Genomic DNA, 20,546 nt, shown 5'->3' with positions numbered 1-20,546 from the left:
ACCAAAACCCCTGGAGAACAAGTGAAAAATCCCAGTTTTTCTGTTTTATGTCTGACTCATGATAGTTATTGTTTTACAAAAAACTAACCCTAAATCCCTCTACTACTCTTCTGTCCCGCCAACGATGCTGTCCAAGATAATCCACGCCTGCTGTTTTTGATTCATTCAGTCACTATATGCAGAGCTCCTTTGCTTTCTCTCTGCTCACTGCCATTTAATAGATATAAATCATGCATACTGTATTCTCAGGAAGCATATTTATCTGCATATGGGTTGTGATAATGTTATACACATCTTAGTTAAGGAAGAAATGTGAGCTGGCAGCACACACATGGCATGCACATATTCAGAATTATTTAGCGTTCTAGTCCAGGGGTCTTGCAACAGGAAAATCCAGAGAATGGGGTTCAATGTCTGTAAGGTCTGCTGTGGGGATCTGGGGGAAATGGGATGGGGGTTGGTCTCTGAGCCAAAATAAGATGTATTCCATCTGTGTGCTCTTAAGGCGATAGTGGGGTTGAACCGATGGAAAAGAAACAAATGAATGCTATGTGGAAATGGAGACAGGGATCGGGGTTTACTGTAGCCAGGGTCGTCCTTTTGAAACACCAGTCCCAGATGTCTCCATAGAAGGAGAATAACACTGCTCAAACAAAAAACTAGTCCCAAATCCTAGCTCAGGAGAAACAATTGGGCTTCCATGCTCTGCGGTGTGATACTGCCTAGATTTGAAACATTTATCATTCTTATCATGTTTACTTCTGAGATGAACAGTATTTGTGAGAATTTGAAGTCAGGCAGCAGCAGAGTTCTCACTTTGTGAATCACATCAAGATGTGACTAAAATATTTGGTCTATCAACAGTGAGCTTTTGGAAGATCTGGAGCGAAGCCCTCATGCAGCAGCTATAGCCGAATGCTTTGTGGAGAGGGTAAGTAAAGAACAGTGAGGTCATGAACTTTTAAATTATATCATTAATAGAGAATCATTTGCATGTAAATCTGTAACATGTCACATGATGCTCGTGTCCTACAAACAGCAAAGAAAAAAATTTGTTTTTTTCCCCATTTTTTATTTCACTGCCACAACAAAGTAAGAAAGAATTCTATAATTTAAATTGTCTTAAAATGTTTTATGTTTCCTTGGAGTGGTGAAATTGCTTATTCAAACACAGCTTGTTGAACTTGTTAAAAAAAACAGCTGTGTGAATGTGCCATATGTAGCCTGGCAGTGTAGCAGAGGCACAACAGTGGAATATTGTCTGTGAGGTATTTGTGTGAAAGACAGATGGGCTTTGTGAATGAATCCCAAACATATCAGCAAACTGTGCTGACCTTTGAACATGCGCATGTGTGTCAACTGAGGGAGTTTGCAGTCCCTTTCACTGACACACTCCACACTACAGGGACAGGCTAATGACCAGACCTGGGTGGCATGGGAGCACAGACAATGCCATCTTTGTGTTTAGTGAGGAGTTGAATATGTCAATGATGTTTTTTTCTCTGTATTTGCTGTTTGCTGATGGTATCAACCTCTCTCCCAGGATTTAAGGCCACATTTTCTTCTTGCCGAATGGAGCACTTTTTTTGGGATCAATTAGTGTGTAGTTAAGCACAGTACATTGGATTAAACCATTATCAGAGAAAAAAGTATTTTTATCCAAAGAAAGAGTTCTAAGCTAGAGAGCTTAGCCATCAAACTTTAAATAAAGCACATTACAGCATTTGGCAGACACCCTTATTCAAAGCCACTTACAATGATCTCATTTATGCAACTGAGCAGTTGAGGACTAAGGGCCTTACTCAAGGGCCCAACAGTGGCAGCTTGGTAGTGCTGGGTTTGGAACTCACAACCTTCCAATCAGAAGTCCAACATCTTAACCACTAAGCTACCACTTCCCTAAATAAAGCACCAATCCAATAAGATTAAATGCTTAAAGTCCATATCTGGCCAGTTCCAGTCCCCAGTTGTGATACACAGTATCCAAACCAGGGTGGCAAGGTAGTACCTCACAACTCACACCTCCAGGGCCCCTGTTTCAAACCTGAGTTTGGGTTATTGTCTATGCAGAGTCTATGCATTCTCTGTGTGGGTTGTCTCCAGGTTCCCTGGTTTCTTCCCACCTCCCAAAAACATGCCCATAGGGGGATTGGCTGCACTAAATTTCCACTAACTGTAAATGTGTGTATGCATGGTACCATGCTATGGTTTATTTCCACCTAATATTCAGTGTTCCTAGGATTGGCTCCTAACCGCATGAAGTGGTTAATGAAGAGGAATCTATTAAGTAATGGAATATTGTAGGATCAATTCATTTAAAAAAAATAGAAGTACATACCAAGTACATACCAGTAGCAGTGGCTATTTTAGGACCTTATTTGGACTAATTTGGCCTTTTCTCAGGATCTCAGTGAAAGAATATCAGACACCAGTATTTTTCCAAAACAAAGATTTCTGAAGTGAGCATCAGGCTCCAAATAAAGCACAAATCAGACATGTTTACATGCTTGGACAGAAGCCCATTTGTGGCCATCAGTTCCCAGTTATGAAACACAGTATCCAAAGCAGATTAAGGACATCACGTAATTATGATGTGATGATAAAAATAGTGTATGTGGGTAGCACTGGTTTACATTTTGATACAGGGCTCCAAACCAGCAGCTGCGTGATTGCGGGTTTGTGTCCTAGATGGATCATAAGAGCTGCAGCTGAAGATCCCCACCATTAAGCTAATTGCTGAACCCTTTAAGTTGCTATAATGACTCCCATGTTTCCTCTGCCAATTATCCACCCTTCTGAAAACCTCCAGTATATGTTTGTATGAGTTATAAGTAGTTTTTAAAGTTCAGCTATATGGTCTGTATATTGATATTAAAATAGACAATTGTGTATTTATTTGCGTAATAAATTAATTATTTTTTTCTGGTTTAGAGTGAAGCCTTTGACATTTACACCATTTACTGCATGAACTATCCCAAGTAAGTAGATTTATTTACAGTATGTTTTCTGTGCTTTAGTTATGGAATGCTTTGCACTCACATATCTCATTTCAGAACACAGTAACTCACTACATGTTGACTATACAATTGTTGTTATGGCTTGTAATTACCTCAGATTTAAACGCTTATACAACAAACCACCATATACAGAACAAACGCCTTTAAAAACCACACATTACCTTAAACCCCTGTTGGCTTTTTATTCAGTTATAGCATATTATTTTGTAAGTACTATGAATTATTTAGTAACTACAGCAAAACTAATGGTACAGATGTGTACTATGAGTGGGAGGAATGTAAGTCTGGACCCATTGATGAGCTAAGTAACATAATCCACTGATTAAAAAAATATGCTCTGTATTTAGAACCTTGACTAAGAGGTTGACTTCCTTTGCTAAGGTTTATTTTAGTGACCTGGGTTGGCAAGTATAAACAGGCTAGCACCTTTTCCCCTTTGGAAGAGAAACTAAAAGGCCATAGACTAAGCACACATTGTCCACTTAAAGTATAGCTTGAATCCAGTAGATCATTATGGGCTTGAAACACTTAACGCAAAAAGAAATCACAAATGCAGCTGCTTATCTGTCTTTAATCTGTTTAATAGTTTGCTCATCCTTCTTATCATACCGTCGATTTGACCTTGTGGTATATAGTATTGCTTAATCCATTGTCGAGCTATTGATAGATATTAGATTTTAGTGCTCCTATCACTACTTCACTGCTAGTGACAGTTTTCATATGGATGGCTTACATTGCATGAAGGCTGTGTTTCCATTTCTTCTACTTCATTCCCATGGGCCACTAAAATGCCTCAGCAGCAGATGTTCTGCTCAAGCTGATTCATGACCACAGTCATATTTACTCACTCATATAGACACAGAACCAAATAACACTGGCTCCACTGCACCGCTTTCACTGTGCTAGTATGAGAGTGTGAACCTGAACCATATGACCCCACTATGCCTCAAGGACCAGCAGTATTTTTTCCTGATGCAGTTTGCAGACACCTTAGCAGCTGCATTTTGAGATGCTGGGTGTTTTTGTAAATGGTTTAGGTTTGTCATAAGGACGTTTTACAGAGCCATCAGCTGAATCCATTAGCACAGTGATATGACAAGCCTGCCAGACAGTGCTGCTTATCTTATGTCTCTCAGTGGACTGTCCTGCCCATGACTGTCTACCTTCTACCTTCTTCCTAAACACCAGCTCAGTGGCCGTCCTCAGGGAATGCATGAAGAACGAAAGCCTGGTGCGCTTCTTCCAGGAGAGGCAGGCAACTCTCTGCCACTCACTGCCACTAGAGACCTACCTGCTAAAACCTGTACAGAGGATCTTGAAGTACCACCTATTGCTGCAGGTCAGTGTATGGACAGGGAGTTGTTTTACACATGACTGTGCTCTTTCTAGCTTAGAGTTTGGGTGTTAATCTGTAAGATTTACACAAATTCTGTAACTGCTACTTCATTGTCTGTTTAAGGTAGTTTCTGTGAAAGCTAGTTTCTATCTAAAAGAGTTATAAAGCAACATAATAGAAAAGAGAAGCAAGAACCAGAATAGTGTGTTGTAGTTCTTTCATGTGCAGCTAGCAGTTTCAAGAGTGTAATCAATGTCTCCCCCTTCTGACAGGAGCTGTCCAAGCACTTTGACAAGAGTGATTCAGGATATGAGATGGTGGAAGACGCCATCATCACCATGACAGCTGTGGCCTGGTACATTAACGACATGAAGCGGAAACAGGAACATGCAGTACGACTCCAGGTGCAAGCAGAAATATTTTGTCTTTTGTTTTTCAGTGCAATAAGTCATAAATAATATAAATCATAAAAAAAAAATATTAAGTTGTTTACAAATTACAGTACCCTCTAAAACATAAAAATGTTTTGTCTTTTTTGGTAATTAAAAAAAGTCAGTATCAGTAATACAAAGCCATTGCTTTTAATACAGAACAGTTTAACACATCTGCAGATAAATAAAGATACATCTGTCTCCGGATTTTATGACGCCATCTGTCAGATAGTGGTGAAGAAGTGTTATTATCCAATCAGCCAGTCATGTGGCAGCAGCTGAATGCATAAAATCATGCAGATACAGGTCAAAAGCTTTAGTTGTTTACCTGTATCCGCATGATTTTACGCATTGCGCTGCTGCCACATGATTGGCTGATTGAATATTTATATGAAAGAGAAGGGGTATATCTGTTCCAATTAAAGTGACCAGTGAGTGTATATATCAAATAAATGACCACAAATACCAGTAAACAGTAATAAACTAAACCAAGTCAATAATTAGCATGTCCACATTTGCCTTTTAAAACCCAATTCTCGGTTCTCTTAGGTCATATAATTTTGTAAGGAAATCTGAAATCTTGTAGAACTTGCTATAATCCTTTTGTAGACTTTGACTGTCTCACTTCTGTTTCTCCAGGTGAAACCAGACAACCTTAATGACATTTTGATTTGAAACGTGCCCTGTAACTAAATGTCTTGCTTTCTTCAATGTTACAGAGAAAATGATTCCTGGTAACATTTAATATTTGGGGGCTAAATACATTTTTAAATAAGGTCTTTTCTACTGACACACTAAGAAATAAGAGATGCAGAAGAGTAGGGCTGCAACCAACGATTATTTTCATAATCGATTAGTTGGCCGATTATTTTTTGATTAATTGATTAATCGGGGTGGGGGGGGGGGCACATTCGGGTTAGTAAAAAAATAATGTGTTCCATTTGAGACGATATTACCTTTCTAAAATTCATACACTAGACCAGTGGTTCTCAACTTTTTGTGAGCTTTGGACCCCAAGAATATTTCTAACAAGCCACAAGAACCCCATCCCTCCACAACAATTATAGGCTATATATTAAACAGTAATTTATATATATGTTGCTTTATTTTATTAATATTTAACATTAATAATATTAACATTAAAATTTAATCAAAACATTAAGATTTTATTTTTTACATTTTATTGTTGGTGTGACATTTTATTTGACTCTCTGAATTATCCTTTGTTTATTATATCCATCAATGCAACACTTGAACTTGTCTACCACTCAGGTTTTTGCAAATGATCAGTTCATTTGTAAATAAATGTAAAATAAATCCATCAATGAACGATCGTCAGCTCAACTAACATGATATTTGCGAATAACCAAATTGATTAATTTTTGAAACATCTCATTTGAATATGTTTTGATACATTTAACAAAAATATACACATGATATTATTTAAACATTTTAAAAACATTCCTACGGACCCCCTGCAATTACACCACTGACCACTAGGGTTGAGACCCCGGATGAGAAACACCGCACTAGACGGTAGTGCAGAATGCATAGTGAAAGTGTATATCACGTCATTTGGGACACACTTTAGTATTTATTCTCCGAAGCGTGTTTTCGGAACAGAAGTAACGTAATGAGTAAATGTACCCCGTGCAGACCAACTAATCCATGATAAGATTCGTTGACAACGATTTCCATAATCGATCATTATCGATTTTATCGAGTAGTTGTCGCAGCTCTACAGAAGAGATACAATTACCAAAAAGTTGCTTGAAATGTATATGTATAATGGGCAAAAAATAAATAAATTTTAAACTGGGCCAAATCCAAAATGGCAAAATATTAAGTTTTAAATCATCTCAACAACAAATAACTGGTCAAGAAATTAGCAAGAATTAAGCAAATAGATAAAGTAGCTTATTATGGGATAGCTTTCTGTCAGAGACTTCCACTCACGCAGAAGGCGCGACAGCACGCACTTTCGGATTCACTGACATGACTTTGTTTATGTCGTACGTGTGTATTTGTTATGATTTATGTCCTGTCTCCACCGTTACTGGATGTCTCCCTCAATTGTTCTCATTAATCACAGCTGTTTTGTGTTACACCCTTGATTACGTTTTTATTTAAACCCCTCGTGTGTCTATGTTCATCGCAAAGTGTCTACTAGAGATCAAGCTGGATTTTCCTCAGTTTGTTCATGGCGTTTATCCGGTCCTCGTTATTTGATTCCTGTCTTAGCCTAGTTTATCCTGTTTGCTGTTCACCTGTTTTGACCACGCCATTGTTTCACGTTTTGGATTTGGTTTCGGATTGGTTTCCTTAATAAAGGTCTCAACTGCACGTGTATCCTGCATCTCCTCCTTGGCTTACCGTGACACTTTTCCCTTTGATTTCTCTACATGTTTAAACGTTGTGGCCCTTGATGCGCTGCAGGAGTTGTGGCAGAATAGTAATGACTAATCTTTTAAGAAAAAAAAAAATAATCCCAGAACATATTTTTGGAAACTTTTATACACCCAGGCATGTTAGTTAGAATTTTACATTAAACATTTTAATGATTATCATGATTTTACCTTTGTATATAAGAAAACCATATATTGTATGTGAATTTCCCTGTTTCTAATTTCTGACCAATGATTTGTTGTTAAGACCATTAAAAGCTTAATGTTTGCCGTTTTGGTTCTGCCTAGGCGTGTATTTAGGCTATGGAAACACACAAATACACACAATTAAGGCTAAAATTATTAGCACTGAAGTGGAACCTAACAAATTTGTCACACTCTGACAGGAGATTGAGAGTCTGTTGCGAAACTGGACTGGTCCTGATCTCAGCGGCTTTGGAGAGCTGGTTCTGGAAGGTTCCTTCCGGGTTCAGAGGGTTAAAAAAGAGAGGGCCTTCTTCCTCTTTGATAAAATGCTGCTTATTGCAAAAAAGAGGATGGAACATTTCATCTACAGCACACACATTTTTGTGAGTCATCAGTGTTACAAATCACTTTGTAAATCTTTTGGTATACTGTAATGTTTGGATTAGTTGTCCAGATATGAAGTGTTGTGAAAGTCAAAAAATTGTTCATGTATAACCTCTTTTGTAATTTTCAAGTGTTGTAACTTGCTCTTGGTGGAGAACATGAAGGATCCTCTCTGTTTCAAGGTGTCAGATCAGACAATCCCAAAACAACAGCACATTGTTCAGGTAAGAAATGAAAGATGGGAGACATCAAAGATATACTGCTTTGTCATTCTGTTAGGTACTTATACCATGGTCTGTCTGAATACTTGATTCTGATTGGCTGGAAGGTGTGCGTTAAAACCACAGACAGTTCCAGTCAGTTTAATGGCTGTTCTAAATTAATGCGCCTATAAACAACTGTAACCATAGAAACATACAGTTAAACTCACAGCTTCATTATCAGTAGAGATGCGGCACAGACACACACACACACACACACACACACACACACACACACACACAATTCCCCTACACCCCATCTTGCTCTCTCTCTCTCTATCTCTAATAGCTATTTATTCAAATTAATGTGCTCTTATCACACTACTTTATCTCTGTGTATGATTAAGAGCAGGCAGAATTCTATATCTGATGACCCGTATATAAAATAACATACAAATTTTACCAAAAATTAAATTGTTATTAAATTAAATAAACATTTTTTATATTTTCAGTCAAACATCAGTGAAGGCTTTAACTTGTCAATGCAGGCAGGTGGTCACGTTATAAGTGGGATAATCCACGGCTAGGTGTGCGTTGCACGATTTTAATGCACCCCACTTCAAGTCGGGTGGTTCTTTGTGTCCACGTCGTGCATTAAAGTCATGTAACGCACAACCTTGCCGTGGATTATCCCTTATATATACTGTATACTGTATGGACCAGCATAGGACCACCTGAACAGGCATACAGCAGTGACACTTACATGGTAGTGCCATGGTATTGCACCATACTGGCACAGTACATCAGTTGAAGCACTGTTTAAACGCCTCAATGTAACTGTTGGATTGAGTAACAGTTTACCAGTTAAAAATTATCCAACCAATAGTGGTCATAAACTGATGCTGATGAAGGGCCAGAGCAAGGGTGTCCAATCTTTCCAGAAAGGGCCGGTGTGGGTGCATTTTAATCAACTGATTAAACAGGTAGAATTGGGTGTGGTGATTCCTGCTTGATTGGAATGAAAACCTACACCCTACACCGCTTTTTGTTGATAAAATTGGACGCCCCTGGGCTACAGGAACATTAACACATGCTGTACATGCAAAATCGGGTCCTTTAAATTTCAACTTCTCAGTTGTATCCTGTCTCAAATGTAAGCCACTTTGGATCAAGTGTCAGCCAAATGACTTAAATGTAAAAGGTAAATTATAGGTGCCCCAATATTTAGGAGTACCTGATTAAAATACTATTCACTATCCACTGAGAATCAGCTATTCATTGAGTCTACATTCCTGCCACAGTGATATATTACCATTGTTTTTATAACAATGGTATGGTATATAACAACTATGTTACCATTTGTTTTTAACATTGGTCTATAGTTTATGAACTTTCTGTTTTTACTAGGCTAAAAACCAGGAGGAAAAACGATTGTGGCTGCACTACCTCAAGAGGCTAATAGTGGAAAACCATCCTGCATCTCTCCCCCAGAAGGTAATATTTACACCAAGACATGCATTGTATTCCATAACGTTTGAATTCAATAATGATCAGAATTCATGTAAGGAATAATTATCCCTCTTATATTACAGTGATTTACCAACAATTACACATTTGTATTTATTAAGGGACAGAGTGAGATACTTTTCTGTGTCTGCATAGTAACATTCAATGTTGTGGAATGACATTGAAACAAGTTAGTTCTTGTTATGACTTCAAACCTGTCCTAAATAGTTCTTCCTTCCTGTCCCACCCTAAAAGAACAACATTACCTCAAAGTACTAGTGTGAAGTCTCAATCCATAAATCTTACATAAGTGTTCTCCATACAGAAAGCTTTAAGATAGCATAGGAATGATTATATATTTTACTTTGTTAAATAACAAACTTATAGACTTAAAATTATGTGATGTCCACCATACAAGTCCCTGTGAATTAGAGCTGTGTTGTTATAGAAAATGAATCAATGCATTCTGACTAATCACAATCAAGAATTTAACAGAGCAGTGCTATAATCTACTAACTTATTATAATTATAATCTAGCATAAAAGATTATTCAAACATTATTTGAAACATTGTACAGAGCTCCTCTATGATAAAGAATGACTTCTAGGAATCTAAGTCTTTTTAGTAGCTAACTTACAGCCTAATATTTTGTTTTTACAGGCAAGGCAGGTCCTTGGCGATACTTTCTGTCCATGTAAGTAATGCAGGCATGTTTAGATAGATCTTGATCTGCATGGTGCAAGAACCAGAAAACCACAACCATGTTCCAGCTAATAACTACAGCTGCATAGGGTTTGCCAGGAATGGCAACCCCTAAAAGTCAGCTCATTGCATTCATGCAGATTTCACGCACTTGAGTAAATTATGTTATGCATTTCTTGTGTCTTTAATTTGTGTTCTTTATTAATGAGCTATTTTCTCATAACATTCAGCACCTCAGTTTGAACAAGAGCCAAACCGAAAGCCTGTCCCTTCTCCTCGATTAGATGACGCCCATGGCTTTCACAGAGGAAGAAGACAATCAGGTTTGAAAGAAAGTTTTAGCAAGAGTTCACACTTTAAATTTTTTTTTTTTTTTTTTTTAAAGAAATGTTACTATATTAATATCAATGTATTGTAGATGGCAATCCATAGAAAATTGTGTGAATGACTTCACCATATTTATAGGCTGATAGATATTTCAAGGGGAGGGCAGGAAGGGGCTGTTTTACAGAAGATCACTTGGGGACCACAGGCTTTCATGTACATTTAAGAAACTGAATTTAATTATCCTGTATTGCTACTTTGCTTATGCTATTCTTCAGAACCCCCAGAATTTATCTACACCCCTGAGAAGGCCAGGAAAAACCTTCCATTGCTACTGGAAGGGAACCTGCCATATCGCAGAGGGCGCAGACAGTCAGGTGAAAATTACAGAACAACATACAGATATTCATAATAGAGTGCTTTGAGGTAACACATAGATAACTAATTTTAGTAATAATTTGTGGTTACTTTTGGCTTGGGTGTTACAAAATGACTTGTTATGCTTCTAGCTCCTGCCAAAGACATAGAAGCAGCATTTCAACAAAGTGGTGAGTGTGTTCCCCATAATAAATGCCATAGGAAATGAATACATAACTACCATAACTTATATTTTAATTTCTAACCTAGCATTTATTCCAAATAAAAGTTTGGTTTTAATTTTTCTGTGCTCCTTTTTATTTCTGTACCATGCACCATTGGACAATAGCCTCTTTAAAGGTGAGAGCAGACTTATTTTACAGAGTAAATGTATCAATTTCTGTAGCATTTTCAATGAAGACACAACATGTGCTAAACAAAAAAGTACTTGACCTGACAGTTCTTCTTATGTGTTTGTATTTGTGGTTTCCTAGGCTGGTAGTGAAGGTGAGCTTTACACACAGGTCGAGAGTTTGGCCTCCTCTGGCAGTGCCAGTACTCTTGCATCATCAGTCATAGAGGTTGGTTCAGGCCAGGATAAATTGGGTCTTGGTCAGGATGAAGATGAGGACATGTCACCACTCCCTACACCTCCAACGCTTTCCATCACAGAAGAAATCATGCAGTTTATCAATGAGAGCCGTGCACGAGAGGGCATGCCAGAGCTGTCTTCTAATGTGGTAAGAAATAAATTAGGAAATATGACCACTGATATATCTAAAACAGTTAGTATCTTGTAAATTTGTAATATCAATAGGAATGAAATAGGTAAATTTCATCACGACAAACCATGTTGGTTTGACAAAGCCAGTCTGAAAGTTTAAAATAGTTATCAGTTTGAAATCTGAAGGTAAATGTGCAATTTAAGAAAGAAAGGGAGACAGATAGATAGGGTGCCAATACTGGTAGAGTTGGATAGAGACAGGGTGCCAATACTTATAGAGTTGGCTAGATAGCAAGGGTGCCAATAATTTTAGAGTTGACTAGATAGCTAAGGTGTCAATACTTGTAGAGTTGGATAGATAGACAGGGTGCCAATACTTTCAGATAGATAGATAGATAGGGTGCCAATACATCTATAGTTGTATAGATAGATAGGGTGACAATACTTTCAAGTTGAATAGCTAGATAGGGTGCTAATACTTTTGAGTTGAATTGGCAGCACCTTAGGCAAGTCAGATTTTAAACCATCAGCCCACTGACTAACAGGAACACGGCTTCCAAGAACATCAGAAACGGAACTCGCCTCGTATCCGCCATACAGCATGAACGTCTGAGCATAACACTGAGTGCATTCTAGTACAGACTCTTTTTTACCTTGTTGACACCCAGCAGTTTTATGCCAACTGTCCACAAACCACAAATGCACTCGAGGACACCCTTTATATATTTCTGTACCCCTCTGACCGACACGAGTGACTGTTTTCCTTCAAAGTCATCATAGAAATCAGTCAACTTCTCCACTTCAGTAGGCAGAAATAATTGAGAGCATATGGCAATAACATCCAACGGATGCAGATTGTACAACTTCATTTTATGTGACATCTAAGTCTGAAATGGACCCATGCCCATTTCTCTAGGATGTTTAAAATCTTTTGTCATTTTATCTACTTGCTTAGGGCTCAGTGGCTGATATTTTATCGTAACTTTAGCCTCATCCTGCCCTTTTGGCTTTGATTCTTTAATCGACATTGGTGCTACGCTGATGTCTGCTGGATCTAAGCCAGAGTCACCTGACTCATCCTTGGAATATGACGAGCTCAAAGACTGCAGCTGACTTTAGCCTGGAGAGAGTTAATTTTTTGAGAATTTTTTGAGTGGAAATGTTTATGATTAGCACATTCCTGCATCAGTGTAGTGATTTTCTCAACCATATCTTGCATTAGGAAAGCATGCCATTGTCTAAACACTTGCACCACTACGTCAGGGTCTTTACAATTGACACATTTCTCCAAAGCTGAAAAACATTGCTCTCTACTCCACACTGTCTGTTCTGAAATACCAAGATCTTTACATAGTTTAGTCTTTTTCTTTCCACACACTATATTTAGCATTTGCCCTAGCTCCTTCTCAAAACCAGTTATATAAACATAAGACAAGGAAACAGCTGATGGGGACAACTCTCTAGGATCCTGAACACTCGTTGCCATTACCAAAATAAAACAAAGCAACTAATTCCATCGAGAAACTTTGACTAAACATCTTTTAATTCGAACTCGCTTATTTGAGGTGACACTACTTTTAGAGCTGGACAGATAGGGTGCCAATACTTTTAGCGCTGGACATGTAGGGTGCCAATACATTTGGAGTTGGATAGATAGCGTTCCAATACTTTTAGTGTTGGATTGATAGATAGGGTGCCAATACTTAGAGAGAGCGAGAGAGAGGGAGGGGGAGAGAGAGTGAGAGCGTATTTTGTTACAGTTACATTGACAGAGGGAGAGAGGAGGGGCTTCAGGCTGTGTGCAGATAGATAGAAAGATAGAAATAGAGGTAGGTATATAGATAGATAGAAAGAAATAGAGATAGATAGATAGATAGATAGATAGATAGAGTGCCAATAGTTGTAGAGTTGGTTATATAGATAGATCAATCAATAGATAGATAGAGAAAAATATAGAGAGATAGAAATAGAGATAGATAGATAGAAACAGATAGATAGATAGATAGATAGATAGAAATATAGATAGATAGACAGAGTGAGTGAGTGCCAATAGTTGTAGAGTTGGTTATATAGATAGATCAATCAATAGATAGATAGAGAGAGATAGAGAGATAGAAATAGAGATAGATAGAAACAGATAGATAGATACACAGATAGATAGATAGATAGAAATAGAGGTAGATAGATAGATAGATAGATAGATAGATAGAAATAGAGGTAGGTAGATAGATAGATAGATTGATAGTGAGTGAGTGCCAATAGTTGTAGAGTTGGTTATACAGATAGATCAATCGATAGAGAGATAGATAGAGATAGAGAAAAATATAGATAGATAGAAATAGAGATAGATAGATAGATAGATAGAAATAGAGGTAGGTAGGTAGGTAGGTAGATAGATATATATATATAGAAAGATAGATAGATAGATAGATAGATAGAAATAGAGGTAGGTAGATAGATAGATAGATAGTGAGTGAGTGCCAATAGTTGTAGAGTTGGTTATACAGATAGATCAATCGATAGAGAGATCGATAGAGAGATAGAGAAAAATAGAGATAGATAGAAAGAGATAGATAGATAGATACATAGATAGATAGATAGAAATAGAGGTAGATAGATAGATAGATAGATAGATAGATAGATAGGTAGATAGAAATAGAGGTAGGTAGATAGATAGATAGATTGATAGTGAGTGAGTGCCAATAGTTGTAGAGTTGGTTATACAGATAGATCAATCGATAGAGAGATAGATAGAGATAGAGAAAAATATCGATAGATAGAAATAGAGATAGATAGATAGATAGATAGATAGAAATAGAGGTAGGTAGGTAGGTAGGTAGATAGATAGATATATATAGAAAGATAGATAGATAGAAATAGAGGTAGGTAGGTAGATAGATAGCTAGATAGAAATAGAGGGAGGTAGGTAGGTAGATAGATAGAGATAGATGGAGAGGTAGAAATAGAGATAAATAGAGAGAGATAAAAAGATAGATAGATAGATAGAAATAGAGGTAGGTAGATAGATAGATAGAAATAGAGGTAGGTAGGTAGATAGATAGAGCTAGATAGAGAGGTAGAAATAGAGATAGATAGATAGATAGATAGATAGATAGATAGAAATAGAGGTAGGTAGGTAGGTATATATATATATATATATATATATATATATATATATATATATATATATATATATATATATATATATATATATATAAAGATAGATAGATAGATAGAAATAGAGGTAGGTAGGTATGTAGATAGATAAAAATAGAGGCGGGCGGGCGGGCGACTCCAGGGTGTGTGTTACAGGTATATTGACAGAGTGAGAGGGAGAGAAGAGGGGCATGCAGGTGTGTGTGAGTTTTGACAGTTGGAGTTTGAAATCTTGAACATTCTGTCTGCGTAAGTGAATTTTTGGGATTTTTGATCGTCTGTTCGATCAAAAATATAGTCTGATCAATCTCTTAGAAAAGTCATAGCACACTAAGTCAGAACAGATTAAAGGTGGTGAGTTTGGTGCATGTAGCTTAAAAGCTCTGTGAGGAGTAGCATTTTGAATTTTTGGGTCTCATAATGATAATAATAATCTATAAAAACAAAAAAAAAATCTAGAAAAAATTATAATAAGCTTCTGTTGTCAAGCCAAAAGAATAAAATTATGAAGTATGCTGTAAATCAACCCTTGATAGGACTTCACATTCATTCACATTCAATATACATATGATAATATATTGTATACTGATTACTATGTTTAATTGCCCACACAAAGCATTGGCTGTTTATCATACTATTGCTCTTTCCACAGAGTGAGCCCAGTTCAGAGCCCATGGAGACCCAGTGCACTGAGCCACAGGACTTAAAGGAATATCAGAAAACACATGTGGTAAAAGAGGAAGATCAGCTGGATATTGTTTCCAATAGCCCACAGGATAAGCAACCACTACTAGATATTAATATAAACAAAGAGGATGACACTGATCATTTTCCACATGAAAATTTAAAATCTGACTCACCATCTACAAAAGATTCTGGGGAAGATATTTCATCATTATCATTATCTCACTTGCCCAGTCATAACTATGAGAATGGGAATGAATCACTGGAATCAGATGTAGTCATGGCAGGACTCATGCCTGAACAATTCATGGAGCAGGAAAGTGAGGACACCGCTGCCAAAGAGAAAATATCTGCCCTAACAAATAAAATGGAGGAAATTGTCAATGGAACCCCAGCTGAACTGTGTGATAACTCCTCTTCTGTACACAAACCTGCTGATGACCCTCTGCTGCCTACAGGTGAAGTTGAACAAACGTTGACTAAAAGTCACAGGCAGATCATTGAAAAAATTCGCAGCTACTATGAGGCAGCAGAGGCAGTGGCTGAAGATGGACAAGTTTCACGCAGGAATAGCTTCTCTAACATCCCTTCTGGCCTGGTAAAAGACTCTGTGTCACGCTTTAATTTCTTTGTCCACCAAGTCAGCGTATGTGATTCTGAGAGTGGGCGTTCAGATTCCAATGAGAATGAAATCACGTCCACATCACCTACTGTACCTGACCAAAATGCAAAGATTTTCAGTCAGCCGGACTACACCGGTGTTGATGCTGCTGTTGCACATAACAGCCAAGATCAACGTAAGACTGAGTCGAAATCAGATGATGATGAGCAGATTTGTGACTTTAAACCCTGTATGGAGCTCTGGAAAGAGAAGGAGAGGAAAGCTTCAGGTCTTCAAGAAAGACCAAATGTGTCTGCCTGTAAGGAGGGTAGATTTGCAGAGGACAAAGAAGTATGTGCAAAAGATCCATTTTCTGCAACTGACAGGATGACTCCTGTGCTCAGTGAGCAGCTTGCACTGGAACAGGACCAAAATGAAAGCATAAAGGATAAAAGCCCTGAACAAACAGAAAAACCTATCAAAGAGGTTCAGCCCACTGCTGTGCCCAGAGACAGGACTTACCCTAATGGCAGTTTGGATGGTCTACCTAATCAGATTAAAGTTGGACGGTGGTCTCGCAATGGTAAGGCGGTCACCTGCAGTAGGACACTTTACGAAGGCATTGCAGATGTGTCAAGCCTAGGATTCTTTGAAACCGCTCCAATGGATCAATGTTTAGTAGAGAATTCAGAAAAAATTCTGAGTAAGGTACAGATGCTAGCACAAATGTATATGGCCAAGTCAAGTAGTATGAAGGTACCATTACATCAGAAAAGAACCCGGTTTACAAAGGGACCATGTAAAGCAAATACCCTTCCAAAGTCTCAGATACTGCTGCATCAGGCAGAAGTGAAGACACAGAATCAACTCTCAGGTGAGACATTATTTTTTATAGATGACATCTCTAACTATGCATAACTATTTGTGATTTCAATTCAGAGCTTGTTTTCTTATTTGACAGATGTTCACATGGAGTCTGTTACTCACGCTGCACCTGGGTCATATGGGCATGTGATTGTGAAAGAGCATTTCACTACTACCTGTCATCAAGAAAATTATTGCGATATTATTGGACAAAAGGAGCAAGTCACCAAACTTGGAGCTAGTGCAACAGAAATCATTTCATTTGAATCCTCCACAATTTCATCTGATGTATTATCTGAAATAATGGAAGAACAGTTGGCCACAAATTTGGGAACTCAGAGCTCCTTAGAGAGAAATACTCAAGAAATACTTTGCAAAGAAAACGAAGCTATGTCACGTCTTCAGAGCTCAGGATCACAAGGCAACTTTCTTGAGCAGGATGCCAACCACACTTTATATTCGATTAGGGAGGACCATTCAACAGTAGATAAAAATCTGATCTTTGAGAGAGAAGATGAACATCAAAGTCAGTTATCGGTTGTGGACAAACCAGTGATGGATTGCCATTCTAACTCTATAAATGAATCAGAAGTTGCAAGCCTCAAGGAAGAAGCCCAAGGTGTTGAAGAGAAGAATAGTTTAATTAATAAGCCTTGTGAAAGCTTACAGTCTACTGAGGATACAGTTGGTGATACCCAGTTGAGGGCATCAGTAAATTCTGGTTCCACTGATGATCTGGATGGGATCATTTCTTGCACTGAGAACTCCATTCCTAATGTAGCTGTATCCCCTGTTAATATTGAAGATACATCTCTTCCAATAGAATTGGCACTGTACTTGGAGAATGGAGTCTCAGAAACAATGTCCAACAAAAATCCCCAAATATCACCAGATGTGCTGAACTTTGATGTATCACATCAGTTGTGTTCTTCAGAACTCCAGTATCAATGTTCACCTGAAACAAATTGCACAAATGTACCACCTTTGCTTGGTTCCAGGCAAATGGTAAATCCAGAGTCTTTGGAAGGCAAAGAGGTACTAAGCAATGATTTATTGGTGTCAAGCCATCCCCTAACATCGCCTTCCTGTAGACCTGTCATAGATAATCTTCCAAAATTCAACAGCCAAAGACCTGCCAATCTGCCTAATGCGTTGGGAAGAAGCTTTTCTCCCTGGAACACATCAAACATGACCTCCAAAAGGTACTTCATAGAGTATGTTTTTGTATTTGCACTTAGCTACTGGTGGAGAAAATTCCACCCTGAAGAAGAGCAGGATGTTGTTATGCCATAGAAAAGAAGGAGAGTATACTCTCAGTGAATCCGAGAACTGTAGAATTCTAGGACATGATTGGTTATGGAAAAAAGGTACATCTAATTGTTAAATGATCACATGAATCTAACAAAAGAGACAGAGTTACCAGACTGCAGGTGTGTGTGTGTGTGTGTGTGTGTGTGTGTGTGTGTATATGTACATAATACAGATTGAGAATAATAATACTGTTAATAAGAGGGAGAGTAAACTATAAGTAAAATTCAGACTTTACCAGCTACTTAATATCTGTCTGCTGATTTGTATTCAAGAGTTACAGTATCATTTTCATTTTGATCTTATTTCTGTTTTGATTTTATTTTAGACTATCACAGACACGGCTCTGCTCCAAGGAATATGACCAAGACATCTCATCATCAACTTCTGTGGTGTCTTCCAGTAAACCATCTTTATGTGATAATTCTTCAAACATTCCCTCAAGTTTTTCTGACTCAAAGCCATCATCTGCCTTTAGCTTTAGCCTTCAGCTGCACTCACCCTCACCTAATATAAGCTATTCAAACTCCTCTACAAATTCTTCTGCCCTTGCCAAATCACTTGCTGCTTCTTGTATTAGTCAGACAATTTCTCAATGCATGGCCAAAAAGAACACTCGCACGCAGGCTGCCTCTCCCCCTTCCAGTTCCAGTTCATTGCATGCATCCACTCTAAGATTAAGGTCTCCCTCCCCCAAACCTATCATCCTGAACTCATATGTACAGTCAGATTCTAGTGGTTTACCCAGTAAGGTGACAAGATGCCAAAGTCCAAAACGTCCCCCTTCCCTTTCCTGCTCGAATAGTCCATCAACAGTACAATCCCCTCCTCCTTATCACAGCCAACATTTAGTATCCCCTTCTTCCCCTGTACATGTCCACTCAATCCCCTCTGTTACTAATACAAGAGCTGATCATCTTGAACATTCTCCTCATACTCCTCTGAATAGCAATAACAACAACAACAGTAACAGTCTTTGTAGTCATGCCTGGACAAGTAGTCATAAAAAGCCATCATCACAAATGTACAGAGGTCCTCATTCTCATGATCCACATCGAGGGACCTCCTACAACAGAATTGCTCGACCATTCCCATCCTCGGAGCCTAACTCACGTGTTCAGTCTCCCTCACCCTCTCACTCACCATCTCTAATCACGCGCATCTGTTCCCCACCATTTGTCCAGAGTAGTGCTGGTCCATTAATAACCAAGCCTCCTAATCCACGGACCCCCAGACAGGGTGGGGCCAGTCCTTTCACACCTTTGTCTTTAGAACTTTCTCAAACACCTTCATCTTGCTTTTTGTCTCCATGTACAAGTCCAAGGGTAACCTCCCCACCTCCTATTGGCATTCCTACAAATATATGGTGCATTGTAAGCCCACAGCCAATGAATCCACTAGTGACACCTTTCTCCCCAACAAGAGCAGAGGCAAGTTCTACTCCTAGAGACTCCAGAATCACTTCACCAGTGTCGGGATCATCTCCATGTTCACTATTCTTGTCTCAGAACCAGGGAAGACCAAGAGGAAGCAGCTTGCCATTTGAGAACCTAACAGGCAGCCCATCAAGTCTATTCAGAAATGAGCATAGGTCCTTTGCTGAAAATGGACAATGGGCAGTTGATGTGGAGTCACACCCAACTATTCCTCAAATGCGCTCTTGTAATGGTTCCCCTATGTGTGTTAGTCCAGGACCTCAGTCTCCTATTAGGGGGACTGCACAGAAGAACACTGATGCTGGAAAGCACCTAACAAACTTTAACTGGCCAGAAGTGCATGAACTGCCATCAGTTTATAACACAGAGGACAGGTCTCAGTGTAACCTTTTACCCTCATCATCTTGTCCTGAAACTGGACAGGAGGACTCAGAACTGGGGAAGACTACTTGCCGGAATAGCCTTATCTGTGCCTATGTGGCTCATGCCACCCCTGTACCTGAAAAGGACACTCAAATTCAGCACTCAGATGATGGAAAACAAGTGGATAATGTGCCAATAAAGGAGACTAAGACAACATTAAAAACCAGTTATGCCACAACTGTCAACCTACAGATTGCCGGGAGTGGGAGAATTGCATCCTTTAGTAATGCCCAGGTTAGCCTGACTCAAACTCTGGCACCAGTGATAGAGAGCCAGGGCACGAGAAGGGTCAGTATAAATAGCTGTACACTCTCACTGCAGAACTGCAAAAGGCTCTAAGTGGAACTCATCTGAGGCATATTATAGTGCCTCCTGCTTTTTTTTTACCAGGCACTTTACCATGTGTAAAAGGAGGCGGACAGAGATTTATGTCCACTTTACTGAGATGGCAAATTACGGGTGTCAAGAAATTTCTTTTTATTACTCATTGCTAATTCTTTAG

At 38.5% G+C, this 20,546-nt stretch overlaps 2 protein-coding genes across 3 annotated transcripts in view; both read left to right on the top strand.

Moving 5' to 3' along the window:
• The window catches only part of LOC128621852 (pleckstrin homology domain-containing family G member 2-like), a 35,639-nt gene extending 24,212 nt beyond the window's left edge, over positions 1 to 11,427 (top strand). For both annotated transcript variants that reach the window (XM_053647859.1, XM_053647860.1), the window contains 12 exons: positions 865 to 931; positions 2,932 to 2,978; positions 4,206 to 4,356; positions 4,626 to 4,757; positions 7,576 to 7,758; positions 7,891 to 7,983; positions 9,367 to 9,453; positions 10,126 to 10,159; positions 10,398 to 10,490; positions 10,770 to 10,868; positions 11,001 to 11,039; positions 11,198 to 11,427. In XM_053647859.1, the coding sequence (XP_053503834.1) occupies positions 865 to 931; positions 2,932 to 2,978; positions 4,206 to 4,356; positions 4,626 to 4,757; positions 7,576 to 7,758; positions 7,891 to 7,983; positions 9,367 to 9,453; positions 10,126 to 10,159; positions 10,398 to 10,490; positions 10,770 to 10,868; positions 11,001 to 11,039; positions 11,198 to 11,427 (1,255 nt within the window). The remainder of the gene's footprint in view (positions 1 to 864; positions 932 to 2,931; positions 2,979 to 4,205; positions 4,357 to 4,625; positions 4,758 to 7,575; positions 7,759 to 7,890; positions 7,984 to 9,366; positions 9,454 to 10,125; positions 10,160 to 10,397; positions 10,491 to 10,769; positions 10,869 to 11,000; positions 11,040 to 11,197) is intronic.
• Positions 11,382 to 20,383, top strand: plekhg2 (pleckstrin homology domain containing, family G (with RhoGef domain) member 2). Its single transcript, XM_053647671.1, has 4 exons — positions 11,382 to 11,588; positions 15,381 to 16,887; positions 16,975 to 18,079; positions 18,514 to 20,383. The coding sequence occupies exons 1-4, from the start codon at positions 11,481 to 11,483 to the stop codon at positions 20,381 to 20,383; spliced, it is 4,590 nt and encodes a 1,529-aa protein (XP_053503646.1). The 5' UTR covers positions 11,382 to 11,480.
• The last annotated feature ends 163 nt before the right edge of the window (positions 20,384 to 20,546 follow it).

The sequence above is a fragment of the Ictalurus furcatus genome, chromosome 17, assembly GCF_023375685.1.
Source record: "Ictalurus furcatus strain D&B chromosome 17, Billie_1.0, whole genome shotgun sequence".
NCBI classification, from domain to species: domain Eukaryota; kingdom Metazoa; phylum Chordata; class Actinopteri; order Siluriformes; family Ictaluridae; genus Ictalurus; species Ictalurus furcatus.
The sequence above is the reverse complement of the archived record's forward strand: the minus strand, read 5'-3'. Positions and strand labels throughout refer to the sequence as shown.

Excerpts from the sequence above, each read along its gene's own strand:
- plekhg2 (XM_053647671.1), top strand. The coding sequence starts at position 11,481 with ATGTCACCACTCCCTACACCTCCAACGCTTTCCATCACAGAAGAAATC. Across the intron at positions 11,589-15,380 it reads CAGAGCTGTCTTCTAATGTG|AGTGAGCCCAGTTCAGAGCC; the intron begins GTAAGAAATAAA and ends CTCTTTCCACAG. Across the intron at positions 16,888-16,974 it reads GACACAGAATCAACTCTCAG|ATGTTCACATGGAGTCTGTT; the intron begins GTGAGACATTAT and ends CTTATTTGACAG.